The 13606-nt window shown below is 43.7% G+C and overlaps 1 protein-coding gene across 1 annotated transcript in view; it reads right to left on the bottom strand.

Annotated features, from left to right (window-relative positions):
- The window catches only part of LOC124606661 (solute carrier family 22 member 7-like), a 193212-nt gene that overhangs the window by 133356 nt on the left and 46250 nt on the right, over positions 1 to 13606 (bottom strand). The window contains exons 2-3 of the mRNA XM_047138668.1: positions 10036 to 10295; positions 1392 to 1622 (exon numbers count right to left, since the gene is read on the bottom strand). Of these exons, the coding sequence (XP_046994624.1) occupies positions 1392 to 1622; positions 10036 to 10295 (491 nt within the window). The remainder of the gene's footprint in view (positions 1 to 1391; positions 1623 to 10035; positions 10296 to 13606) is intronic.

The following is a 13606-nucleotide window of genomic DNA, read 5'->3' as shown; positions in this document are numbered from 1 at the left end:
GTTATTATGTACAAGATTAACTTACACTTTTTGGCACGCCAGCAAAACATGTAATATACAAAGACGTACGTTATGTATAATGATCTGTGTTATCTTTGAATGTATCTTGGCTAGGAATTAGCACAACTGATTTCAGCCTCGGTTTGCGTTGAAACTGTTTTCTTTCAGGAATGATATGACGTTGTAATACGATTCTAGGACGCTGTTTTCGCTTTTAGATTGTAATTAGGATAATTTATTGCACACATGGCTTCATACGCTGGATGACTTTTCGATTGTATGTCATATCAGATACGACATAATGCAAAATACTTACATATAAGTAAGTAAGATGGGTTCTATTGAATTCAAACACAATTCTGGTTATGTTTAATGGTTTTTGACGACGTGTGTATTCAATGGAATACTGTTCGAAGTTGATGTATTCTTTTGCACGTGCTTAAAAAATGACTCTTCGTCGAAACTGGTAAGTCGCACAACGAATAAAGGATACTATTGTATGGCATACTTTGAATAATATTTGCTTACACAACATTTTTGGAGGCTGTTGTTAAACATATAAACAAATTGTTATGTTTGTGTGTGTAAAATATTTCACTCCTAAATAAAGTAAAAATAAACAAAGATAATAGTTTCGACTGGGACTTACTGTTAGGTTGTTCTTAGCTTAATCGTGTGAAAGACTTAAAAATGTATGGGCTGGTTATGTATCTAGGAATCGTCAATGATTGAATGCAAGAATTTTAGCGGATCCCTGAACGTAGCGTTAAAGAGATTCTGGTCATGGTATGCCATGAATAATGAGCATCCCGAACACATATTTACGCAGTAATGGACTATGCGCGCTGCACAAAATAAATTTCCACCACCTCTCCTAGCATATAATCTCACCCGAGAACACCTGAGATAAGATGATGGACAAAAGATGTTTGGTGGATATCAACGGAGAACTTCCGAGATCATGCACTACGAAAGGAGGGTGTTTGGTGATCATTAATACGGTGCTATGAATCACACTGATATTGCTACATTGATGTATGCTAAGCACGCAAAATAACATAATGAAAACTGAGTGATACATTAGCTCCTCCACGTAGAAGGCGAATTTATCTTAACGACCGCATACACACCACTGAAGTGTTTTGGTAGAATGTTAGGTATAATAAGGAAAAATAGTCCATATAGAAATAATGGAAATTTATCGCTCCCCTGAATCAGACATAACACTCTAACTGTATTGATGATTGTATCATAACTTCCCAGTCTTGCGGCGAAAGACAGATATTATTTGTTTCTAACAGTAGCCATTCATAGAGAGATGTTGGAAAACTGTCTATCATAGTGAAAGAAAGTCCAAGAGGTAGTTAGAATAGAAAGATTTGTTTTATTACATGTCACCCAGGTAGCCGAACAGGAGTCCCAGGAGCACACCGATGTTCTGCGCGTAGAACATGACGTCACTAACGATGTGCTTGTCGTCGCAGACCCAGTTCATCTGTGACGGCACCGTCAAAGAGTACCACGTGTCGTCGTACTCCCAGCCGTGCTGGCAGGGTACCGTAGGGGCAGCGTCCAGGGCGCTCCCGTTGTACATCCGGCACTTGCTGAATGTTCCTCGTTCCCTGCGTACAGACATAATGTTGGCAACTGCGACGTTCCTCGTCGCAGATGTACTGCACAATATTAATGCGTTGAGGACTATGATATTAAACAAAAGAAGCAACTCTAGAGTAAAATCCATAAACATTTAGAGAAATTTGGTATGCACACTACAAAAAGAACTGAACACGTGGTCTGCCTTATCGCAGGTAAGTGCTATTTGCACTAGGGGCTTTCAATAAATAATGCAATATATTTTTTTTTGCCAGTGTTGGTTGAAAAAATGCAGAATTTGTTGTGGACATGTTGGTTTATTACCACTTCAGCCCCTTTAGTTTCATCAAGTTCCGATAGGTGGCGAGGCCGTACGTATGTTTCAAAACGGCGCCAGTAACGGAGGTGAGCACCAAGCAGGGAGCTGCCATTGAGTTTTTTTTCGTGGAAAGCCAGAGCATTGCAGACAGTTAGAGGCGTTTGCAGAAGGTCTACGGAGACCTTATAATGAATAAAAGCACGGTCAGTCGTTGGGCGAAGCGTCTGTCATCATGGCAACAAGGTCACGCGAACCTGCCCGAACTCCCGTGTACCGGCAGGTCGCATACTGGTGTGACTCTTGGAACGTGCGGACAGTCTGATTCGAGCTGATCGACGGATCAAAATGAAACGCCTAGCTGCTCGACAGGACGTCTCTGTAGGTAGTGCTGACAAACTCGTCCGCGAGTTGGGGTACTCAGAGGTGTATGCTCCCTGGAGTCCTCTCAGCCTAACAGAAGACCATACAGAGTAATGGAGGACCGTTCAAACAAATTTCGGGCTTGCAGCCGGTCGCCGTTCAATACTTCGCTCGATATTTCAACTGGGCACCTGCCAGTCATCTTCAGGTGAGCCGTCGCAGACTGGCGAAAACTTTTTTTTTTTTTTTTTCTTTATTGTATTTCAATTCCCCATCGGGGCGGGCTGGCAGTAGCATATGCGATGCTCTTCAGCCGAAAGACATAGAACAAAACAATAGAAGACATTTAAAAACAGCAAAGGAAAGAATAAGGTGAACATAGATATCAAAAAGGGGGAACAACATGGAAGGCAATAGACAAAAAAAATGGGGTGACTAAAATGGAGATAAAAAACTGTTTAAAAGTAGCACACACAAAAAGCCACACACTGCGACGATTAAAAGAACACAAGGCACAGTATAAAGGTATCGACGGGTGGCATAGCACATAACATAACACTGACGGCGAACCTCAAGGCAGTACACAATTAAAATAACACCTCTTGACGCACAGGAGAAACAGCGCTAGACAACACTGATGTGGCACACTGATGATGATCAATACAGAGGATCTGCCAGGCGCTAGGAGATGAGGGGGACCTGAAGAAGGGAGGGAGGGGAAGGGATGGAGGAGATGAGCGGGGGGCGTGCTGAAGAAGGCCAGGTAGGGAAGGATGTGGGAAGGAAAGAGGCAAGTATGGGGTGCAGGGTCTCAGGGGAGGGGGGGGGGGATGGAGGAAAATCCACTCTGGGAGAAGGAGGGAAGAGGAAAAAGGGGGCCCTGGGGAGGGGGGGGGGGGAACAAGGCCAGGTTATAGTTGGAAGGAAGGGTAGATGTCACGGCGAAGTTCGTCATCCGGGAGGGGGAGGCGTTGGAAATTGCCCTGATGAAGGAGATGGAGGGTGTGGAGGTGGAGAGAGGGAGGGATACAGCGATAGAGGCGCGGCAACGGGCGGGGGGTAGAGAGGAAGGAGGAAACCAGAGGGTGGGGGGGATCAAGCCTGCGAACAATGTAAAGGATGCGGAGATGTTGGAGGAACAGGAGGAGGTGGGGGAAGGGGATCAGTTCATACAGGAGCCGTGTGGGGGAAGGAAGGCGGATACGGAAGGCAAGGCGGAGCGCATGGCGTTCAAGGATTTGGAGGGCCTTGTAAAAGCGGGTGGGGGCGGAGATCCAGGCAACGCTGGCATAACAGAGGATAGGACGGATGGGGGATTTGTAGGTGTGGAGGATGGTAGAAGGATGCAATCCCCATGTCCGGCCAGACAGGAGTTTCAGAAGGCGGAGGCGGGAATGGGCTTTCTGCTGGATGGTCTGGAGATGAGGGGTCCAGGTGAGGTGTCGGTCGAGGGTGAGGCCAAGGTATTTCAGGGTGGGGGTGAGCTGGATAGGACGACCATAAAGGGTGAGGTAGAAATCATGGAGGCGAAAGGAGCGAGTGGTGCGGCCTATGATGATTGCCTGGGTTTTGGAGGGGTTGAGATGGAGGAACCACTGGTTACACCAAGTGGTGAACTGGTTAAGGTGGGTTTGGAGGGTACGTTGAGACCGTTGAAGGGTAGGATAGAGAGCCAGGAAGGCGGTGTCATCAGCATACTGGAGAAGGTGGACTGGTGGGGCGAAAACGTCGTCCATTCCGCAATATATAGCGTACTGTAACTATTCTGCGCATGCGTCGAAAACTTGATAGTTGAACCACACTGACCGCCGGCAGCGCCCTCGCTGGTGGAATAGCGGAACTCAGTCGCCATCTGCGTTGCTGTTTGCCACGGCGGTCGACGCAATCTGTCGTCTTCGATTTGAGCAAATCGTGGAGATGATGGGATTCCATGCACTGTCCAGCTGGTAGCCGCTGCACGGTTTAACAGATTTTCCGCCAGTCGTATTTCTACGGATTCTTTAATAATGGAGTCCCTGAAAGACGTTGCTGTGGACAAAATCATTGTTTTCTCAAACTCCATTGAATGTCCAATAGAAATAAAATGTTCAGCAGTAGCGGACTTGCTTGGCTGCAAAAGGCGGGTGTAACGTTGATGTTCAGTGCAGCGTTCTTTCATGGTGCGTGTGGTTTGACCTATGTAAGCCATACCACATTGGCACGGTATCTTGTAAATTCCGGCCTTTCGTAGTAACATATTGTCCTTAACTGATCCCACAAGGTCCGCAATCTTCGATGGTGGGCGGAAAACCACTTTTACCTGAAATTTTCGGAGGATTCTTGCTATTTTAAACGAAGTGTTGCCTACGAAAGGAAGAAAAGCTAAAGATTGTTCCGGCATGTTCTCCTCTTTATTCACTTCCTGCTTCCTAGTTTTAACTGTTAGTGCCCTGTTAATCTGCCGGATGGAATACCCATTTTCGCTGAATACTGTCTTTAGATGGGCGAGTTCTTGAGGTAAGCTATCTAGATCTGAGACAGTATGAGCTCTATCAACAAGTGTTTTAAGCAAACTCATGGTTTGCGATGGGTGATGGCAACTCGATGCTTACAGGTACAAATCAGTATGAGTGGGTTTCCGGTAAACCGAATGCCCTAGAGAACCATCATTCTTCCTTCGAACCAGGACATCCAAGAAAGGCAAACAACCATCTTTCTCTATTTCCATGGTGAACAGGATGTTGCTATGAATGGAGTTGAGGTGATGTAGAAACTCCATTAATTTATCTTCTCCATGAGGCCACACTATGAAAGTGTCATCCACATACCGCCAAAAAACTGTTGGCTTCAGGGCAGCTGATTCAAGCGCTCTCTCTTCAAAATCCTCCATAAAAAGGTTGGCAACCAAAGGAGACAGGGGACTACCCATGGCGACACCGTCAGTCTGTTCAAAATGTTCTTGATTAAACATAAAATAAGTTGAGGAAAGAGCGTGCCTGAACAAAGTAGTGATATCAACAGGAAACATGTTACCAATCAGTGTCAAAGAACCTGCAAGAGGAACTTTTGTAAAAAGTGAGACCACATCAAAACTTACATATTGAAGGACCATCTGTGAGAAACTGCTTGCTCGTTACCAGGCTGATCGTAACAATTTTTCCTCGAACAGCCTCACAGGTGATGAAACATGACGTCACCACCTCGAACCGTAAACGAGACGCCAATTCATGGAGCGGCGGTACACCATCTCTTATCCGAAAAGAAGTCCAAAGCCGCACCTTCAGCCGGTAAAGTCATGGCGACGAACTTTTGAGACTCTGAAACGGTTGTTCTGTTTGATGTCCTCCTTCATGGTGTCGCGATCAACGCTGAAGCGTTTTGTGCTACCTGCAGGAAACTGAAGAAACGTTTTCAGCTTGTTCCTTGCCACAAAAATGGCAAATGAATTGAATTCGATTCCGCTTCCTCATCCACCTTCCTGTTTGTCCGGGTCTCGCACTTCCATCTGTTTGACCCAGTGGTCTGCAGGAAGCATAACGTGGATGATGGGAAGGTTACTGATGCAGCAAGACGTTGGCTGCGGCGACGACCAGTAGAGTGGCACCATGCGAGCATATAGGCCCTCCCAGCAAGGTGGCGCAAGGCCGTCTCATTGAATGGAGGTTATGTTCAAAAATAGGGTACTGTAGACAAAAGAGAGGGGAATAATTTGGTGTATTGGAATCCTGAATAAAGTCAGTCTGCTCTCAGAAAAAAATGTGTTGCATTATTTATCGAACGCCTCTCGTAATTGTATTGATGTAATGCCATTTCGTTTGAACGTTGAATCGGAGTCTGCATTTTATATTTCGTTCTTTGCTTTGCACTAATATCACTATATATATAAATAAAAAATAATGTATTTTAGGCGGTGGCACAGATTCTAGATTGGGTTTAATTCGGAGAATTTGGTGGCCAGGGGAGTACGGAAACCTACCATCGTGCTCTTCGAACAAGGCACGTACACTATCAAGTGTGTGACACGTTGCATTGTCCTGCTGGTAGATGCCATTGCTGGGGATAAACAAACTGCATATTCCGGGATGAAATAACCCAAGAATAGATGCATACTTGTGTTGATCCATTATGCCTTCCCGACTGATGATAACATTCCCCATACCATAACGCTCGCTCCTCCTGGCTGGACCCTTCCAACAGTTGTTGAGGGTGTTTATTTGCCTTGAGACGTTTCACGCTGTACACGACAATGGCCACCTGTCTGGCGGAGCATAAAACATGAGATCTGAGAAGGCCATCTCTCACCATTCACTGGAGGGCCGGTAGCGGTAGTAGCGCTCAAATTCCAGCATTCATCACTGATGAGCAGCAGTCACGGCGGGTGCATGAGCACCAGTGATCGGTGAACGGGAGGCACTATTGGCTACCTCTTGGTTCATCTGGACAGTCAGGTGCTCTACAGTTGCACGTCTATTTGCCTGTACTCATCTCTGCAGCTGTCGTTCTTCCCTGTCATCTATGACCCATGGTGCACCACAGTTACCTCTGAGCCGGTACTGGATCGCGCCTCTTTACCATGCGTGATGTACTTAAATCTCGGCGGCACGCAGACAGTTTACAAACTTAGCCATTTCGGAAATGCTTCCACCGTTGATCCGGAAGGTAGCGATCATGCCCTTGACGTCAGACAAATCGCTCCGTTTCCGTATTACGACGATGACTGCACTATTTTCTGAGTTCCTCAGACTCGCTTTACATACCCTCCACTGCTCGCGATGGCATCTGGCGTCTGTGAGCGATTACGTACGTCGACGTCGAACATAGGCGTCGGTCACATTAATGTGACTGAACCGTGTACTATAACACTGCAAACGATGATAACTGTATCTATCGCCAGTGGAAAGATACTAGGCGCATTGGACAAAAAAGTAGCCACGAGACATCACGTTAGTTCCCTGAAACACCACCTCTAGCAATGATCATGTCTTCAACTCGACGATGAAGAGGCACAGAAGAACGATTCTCCAGGGATACCATATCTGGCTGAAACCACTCACTGACTCCCACAGAGCTACTAAATTATCGGGAAATTCACTGCTGCGTCTCATCTGCTGCTCCACACAGTCCCAGACATTTTCTACGGGATCAAGATTAACTTAGCGGAGCAATCGTTGTGCTCGTTAAACCAGGAACATATGTATGCGGCCATCTGAACATGGGTGTCGTCATCTTGGAAGGCACGAGTGCCCACTCGTTACTCATCATGAAGACGTAGAAGAAAGGCCAACGCTTGATCAGCAATAATGTTCATATAAACCTCTTGGTTCGTATTCACGGAAATGTAAATCAGTGGGCTCGAGTCACAGTACGAGAAACATACCCGAAACATCACAGAATCGTCTCTATCCTCAACTACGCCTTCCACAGAGTGCGGGTTAAATGCCTTTTTGGGCCGTTGGTACATTGGACGCATTGCATCATTTGAAAGGAAGCAGTACCGCTACTTGTCGGATCACACAACACGCCCACAGTCAACCAAAATCCAGCTTCTTTGTTGTTTGGATCATTGAAGACGCAAAACTTCATGTATAGCTGTGAGAAATAGCTATTTTTGAGGCACCCGATTCCAAATGTCCGTTGTCGGGTCTGCATCCTAAAGTCACAGACAAGGTGTAACACTGGTCTTCTGCCCCTTTCATTTAGGATATCTTCAACTACACTGTTGCTATGCTATGTTATTTAGCTGGGAGGGGCACACCAATTCGTGTAGACACATTGGACAGTCTAACTGATAAAAAACAAACGGGGAAAATTGTTTCACGATGATGTCTTGGGAAGGATCAAGCACAGTAGCTTTTTTTTCTGCCATACTGTCAGACCTCTGCAGCGTCCCATCTTACTACGTTTCTTTCACTAAAACGACGACCATATTTACAATACTTCATTATCATGACTTACGTGATCGGTGGAGACTCACATGGCCCGCTGGGGCCAGTTCTGCACCATCTACTGCCCTCCAAAGCGAGCAGTGAGTTATTGTAACTGGTTACTCAATTTTGTCCCTTGAACTTATTTGTTGTCGTATTCCCCTCCCTCTCGGTGACTGTGCGGCCTGTCCTGATACGGCAGAATACACACGAACCGACTAAATACTTCCAGTTAGGCTACGCATTGTACTTCTCACATTTTTTTGTCGTGTGACAGCTGCAGAACGAGACCTTTGCTCTAGCGCAAAGGCCGATTTGTTGCACTTCCCATTTGCGGGGGAGGAGCTCTCCGTATCGAACGTCGCATCCATCTGTCTTCAGCTGCTCGTTTCTCGCGATAGTTATGCGTCTTGCTCCTTTCCCTGTTTTAAAAGTATTGTATTACGTTGTTTTTCACTCTTCTGGTATACGGTACGCTTAGCAAACGAAGTACGGGTTCAGTGATCGTTACTTCGTGTTCGAAATTATTAATCTCTTCGTGGGCGTGTGATTTTATTCATTCCTTAGAGTACCGAGCAAGGTGACACAGTGCTCAACACATTGGCCTTGCTTTCGGAAGGACGACGGTTCGAATATCCATGCAGCCATCCAGATTTAGGTTTTTCGTGATTTCTCTAAATCGCTTGAGGCAAATGCCGGGACTGTTCCTTCGAAAGGGCAGAGCCTATTTCCGTCCCTATCCTTTCCTAATCTGAGCTTTTGCTCTGCCTGTAATAACTTTGTTGTCGACTGGACGCAAAATCTTTTTTCCTTCCTTCCAATCCATAATACATGATTATGTAATCACCTACATGTATTCTGCTTTTTATTTTTTTATTTGGCTTCATAATTAATCGCTAATCCATAACACATAATTACGTAATCACCTTCATGTACTGTACTTTTAATTGTTTCTCTGGCTCCATGATTAATTACTAGAGCATTTTACCTTACATATTTTACTTATTCTGTCGGTTAATTTATTTTTACCCTCTTCCTGTCTTTCATACTAACTTATACTACGTATTTCACTTCAAATTTCAATCATTATCTTTGCCCTGTCATTTCATTTAGGGAGTTGATACACCATTCCAGGTAATGGGCTGGCTCTGAGCACGTATTTCAGTTTGTGAAATTTATGTGATTTGTTAATTTCCATACAAAGAAATGTAGAAATATTTCGAAACATATTTGAAGCATCTGAATTCATTGTTGGAGTGAGAAAGTACCTAGCTGTTCTTCTGTTAGTAGAACTTATAAGGAAATTTCATCCAAACCCTAAATTAAGAGAATGATGTGATGCATCCTGATAGTGCGAAAATATCGGGCGAAGGGTAGGGAGAAACAGCAAATGAATACGCAAAAGAGAGGTAGAGAAAAAGAGAGACAGAGACAGGGAGAGAGAGAGAAAGAGAAGAGAGAGAGAGAGAGAGAGAGAGAGAGAGAGAGAGAGAGAGAGAGAGAGAGAGAGAAATGGTTATTGAGAGCAATGTGAGTTCTTACCAACTCACCATAGGTGAAATTAGTGTGTGGAAGAAAACAATAAAAAATTTTTTCGTTCTCTTCTATTTGACCTACGGAGAAAGTTACACTCTCAGATGCTTCCCTTTAGTCAATTCAGATGTCTTACTGACATTTGCCAGTTGTTCTTCCTTATGTCACAATGTTAGTGTAGTAAATGCTTACAGTTTTTCATATTATTTCTCTCAAAAAGATCGACAAAATTTGATGTAACTCTGATATTTTTAAAAGAGAATATTGTCTCAGCTACAGCAAAGACAGGATGCTATCAGTTTGTAATTCATTAAATACAAGTCTTACTTGGGGATAGTGACGCTCTTCCACTCATAAAGTGTAAAGTTGGTGTGCTCTCTGCCCGGAACGTGACACCAGTGGTCGGGAGTCTGCATAGCAAAATTGTACGTGTGGACACTCAGTATGTTGATTATTGGACCAAAGCAATTGAAAACAATGTTTAATCTCTTCTGGAATTTTCCTCTAGAGCCGATAGCGTCCAGGATGTCCTCAAAAGCTGGTACAACCATTAGATCTTGATGGTGTTCGGCAGTCTGCTGGACAGCCTGTAATCGAAGAAGGTATTATCAACTGCACATCTCAGTAACAAACCTACATATTGACTGAAAAATCGTGGGTAGGTAATATCGGTGACACTAACTTTACTTGAAACCATCTAGAAGTATTTATCAAAATGTGAAAAGAAGTAAAATGCCCTGCATCACCATACATTTATGATAAAGATGATATTGAATTACAAAATTTGAATTACGTGAGTTTTAAATTGATTTCGTTGAATACTGCGTAATGATATGAAAAGAATTATAAACCACGTGTTCACTTTTTGAGAATATTGAACTAAAACAAATGCTACTGGGAGTGGATATTTCAGCTACATCGTTCTTGATTTAGAAGTGAAATTTAACGCGATATTCTTTCACTTTGATTAGATCTTCTCCGAAGATTCCGAAAACACCCAAGTGGATCATCTGTAAGCTAATTTCGCTTTCTGACTTCATGTTATATAATTATTTGTGTTTTGGCTTCGGCAGAATCGCAAGACTGCTCAACAAACGGTATGGTAATCATCTTGAATTCCCGGTAACATTTATTACGGATGGTGAATTGACCCACATTTGATCCGGCAAATAACTCACCTAATTATTCCACTGTTGTCGCAGTTTCCACCGTCAAATCCCGTAGAAACTACTAGAGACCACACAAATAGTTTTATGGCCGTATTCGGTGTCTGAAGTAGCCTGTCGCTCATTTGCATGGCGTACAGTGGTTTTCTAGGTGCACCAAGTGCATAGAACGATCAGACACATTCGCCGGTTGTTACAATTCGCTACCCATATTATTACCCCACTTTCTCGGAACGTCTTGAGTACTCTTTCTCTTTGGCTCTAGGCAGGCAGTTCGAGATCCATGTCTGTATCCGTCGTCATCACCGCTGTACCAGCAGACACGTCTCCCAGTTCACCATCTCCAATGTCTCACGTTTACGACGGTGTTGCAACTGTCTCACCCCCTTCTTAGACGTGGTCTTGAGAATGTTCAATTCTTCTGAGTCTGCTCTATTCGCTTGGACCCTTTGTCGATGCATCTGATGTAACGTGTTATTCATTTGGGTTTCACAACATTACTGCGTTCTTTTTCATTTTTGTAACTTTTCAATATTTCGTTTACTTCTATTTGCGATCAAGCTACGCTTCTAAGCTGAGCAAGTTTATGTACATGTAATGATCACTTTTCTCTCCAATATTGTTTCTGAGCTGCGAGTAGTTATTCGCTCAGCTGGAGACGAAACGAGAAATCCCGGAATGAAGTAAACACGCAATTAACAGAGCGAGGCCATGTACTGATTTTGTAATGTTAAACATACGTGGGCAACACATGTTTCAACAGAAGCGAAGATGATACTATTTAATCATGTACTTATCTTGCAGGGACTTGTAGTGGAACAATTTTGGAGAGTTCTTGATTTTAAGATTGAAATATTTTCCAAATACTTTAAGTCTTAATACTTAAGTACACATATTGTATAAGGCATGCAGCTCTCTATTACTTTTTAATTTGGTGGAGTTCTTAGTAATTAGAAGAAAAACAAACTACTGATATTACAGTAACATACACTAGAAGTTATGTTGCAGGTGTTGTAAGAAGAAATTGAGATGTGTCGGAGAACTGAGGAAGCAAATGCTTTGAACATACGGGGGTGTAACCATAATAGTGGCAACTACTTATTTGCAGCTCGTACAAAATAAATACGTGTTTCAAAATTTTACTGACCTTCAAAGTAGTCGCCAGCATTGTGTATAGCCCGTTGCCAGCGATGTGGAAGTCGTAGGATACTCTTAGTAGTGCCAGTTGTGTCGACAGTTCGAGCGGCGCGGTCTATTGCTCGACGAATTCGTAGCAATTCTGAAGCGAATGCCATGAAGTGTTTCCTTCAGTTTAGAAATCGAGTTGAACTCACGAGGGCTTAAGTCAGGGGGTGCAGTAGGTGGTATAGCATTTAGCAGCCTCATCAGTCAAACAAATCAGTAACAGCTTGCACTGTACGTGCAAAATGATGGTCAGGTTCTGCAAAAAGAGTCATCACTTCTGACTCTATGCTGTTCACTTTTGGAACACAATCTACGACCAGCTTAGTAACAGAAGTGATACAAGTAAGGAAAATTTTTTTGTGTTTTGAGTAAAAGTAGTTTGAGCATGACCTTTCTGGCGCTCTCGAATTTATTCACGGCTTTGTCGAGTTGGTTTGACTACTCCACAAACTGTGAACGGCGTTGATAATGGTGTCTTAATGGCATAAAAGGCTTTCTATGATAATTTGGATACGTGTCAGGTCACACAACTTCAAGTTGACTAGATCCCAGGTTCGCGCAGATCGTGAGAGGCAGAGGTTAGTTAGACGGTCTGAGATGGCGGACGGGCGTAGATCATCGCATACAGGGCAACTTGAACTTGATAGGATAGAAAATGACGTACAACAAAACGTATCGAATGCAAATTACGAAACCGAACGAAGTGACAATGCAGAGGGAATGGTAGCAATTTCGCGATTGGAATCTCAGGTTGCGACCGCATAAAACCGAACAGATGACGGATCTAGTGGTTCAGAAACAGAGTCAGAGGACGTGCAACTTCGGTACGTTGAGCCAAACGTTGTAATTCTGAATCAAACGGGATAGTTTCCTACGGAAAGAATGTGTTTAAGTGCGTTAGCACTATGCACAGAAGTCGGTGCGAAGTCACACGAAAGACGCGAAAGGCAAAGTTTACACGAAATGGTGGCAAAGGACGATGGCGAGGAGTCTGATAGTGTATTCGCAATGTTGAAGCAACTTACTGTAGTTGTCAAGCAAACTAACGCATAGTTAGAAGACTTAAAAACAGAAACAAATGCAGGGTTAGAAGACTAAAAACAGAAACAAATGTTTCTATAAATGATCTCAAATTTGAAACCAATGGAAAAGTTCACAAAAAAGTTAATGAACAGTTTATTGAATTCCGGAAAGATGCGAGAGACTAGCGCGAACTAATTCAATCGCTTATGGCCGATCAGAAAAAGATGAGTACTGACATTGGCCAGGTGCAGGATGCAGTGTCTAATATCAACCAAAGAGTTGATAATTTAGCACGTAAGGCGTCTGGTAAGGCGCAACAAATCGAGGAAGAACTCAATGTCAGAAAACGTGTCACGCGAGCGGCGTTAAAAAGATTCAATAGATGCGTTGTAAACATCGTCTCGAAAAATAAGCAGCATTATGAAAAGATACGTACAGAACTGAAGCAGTGTATTGAGAACCATGCAGAAAAAAATGGTGAGGCGACGGAATCGACAGTATCATATGACATAGTGGTGGAAAAA

Source organism: Schistocerca americana, chromosome 3 (genome assembly GCF_021461395.2).
Source record: "Schistocerca americana isolate TAMUIC-IGC-003095 chromosome 3, iqSchAmer2.1, whole genome shotgun sequence".
NCBI classification, from domain to species: domain Eukaryota; kingdom Metazoa; phylum Arthropoda; class Insecta; order Orthoptera; family Acrididae; genus Schistocerca; species Schistocerca americana.
Note: the sequence above shows the minus strand (reverse complement) of the source record. Positions and strands in the feature narration are given on the sequence as shown.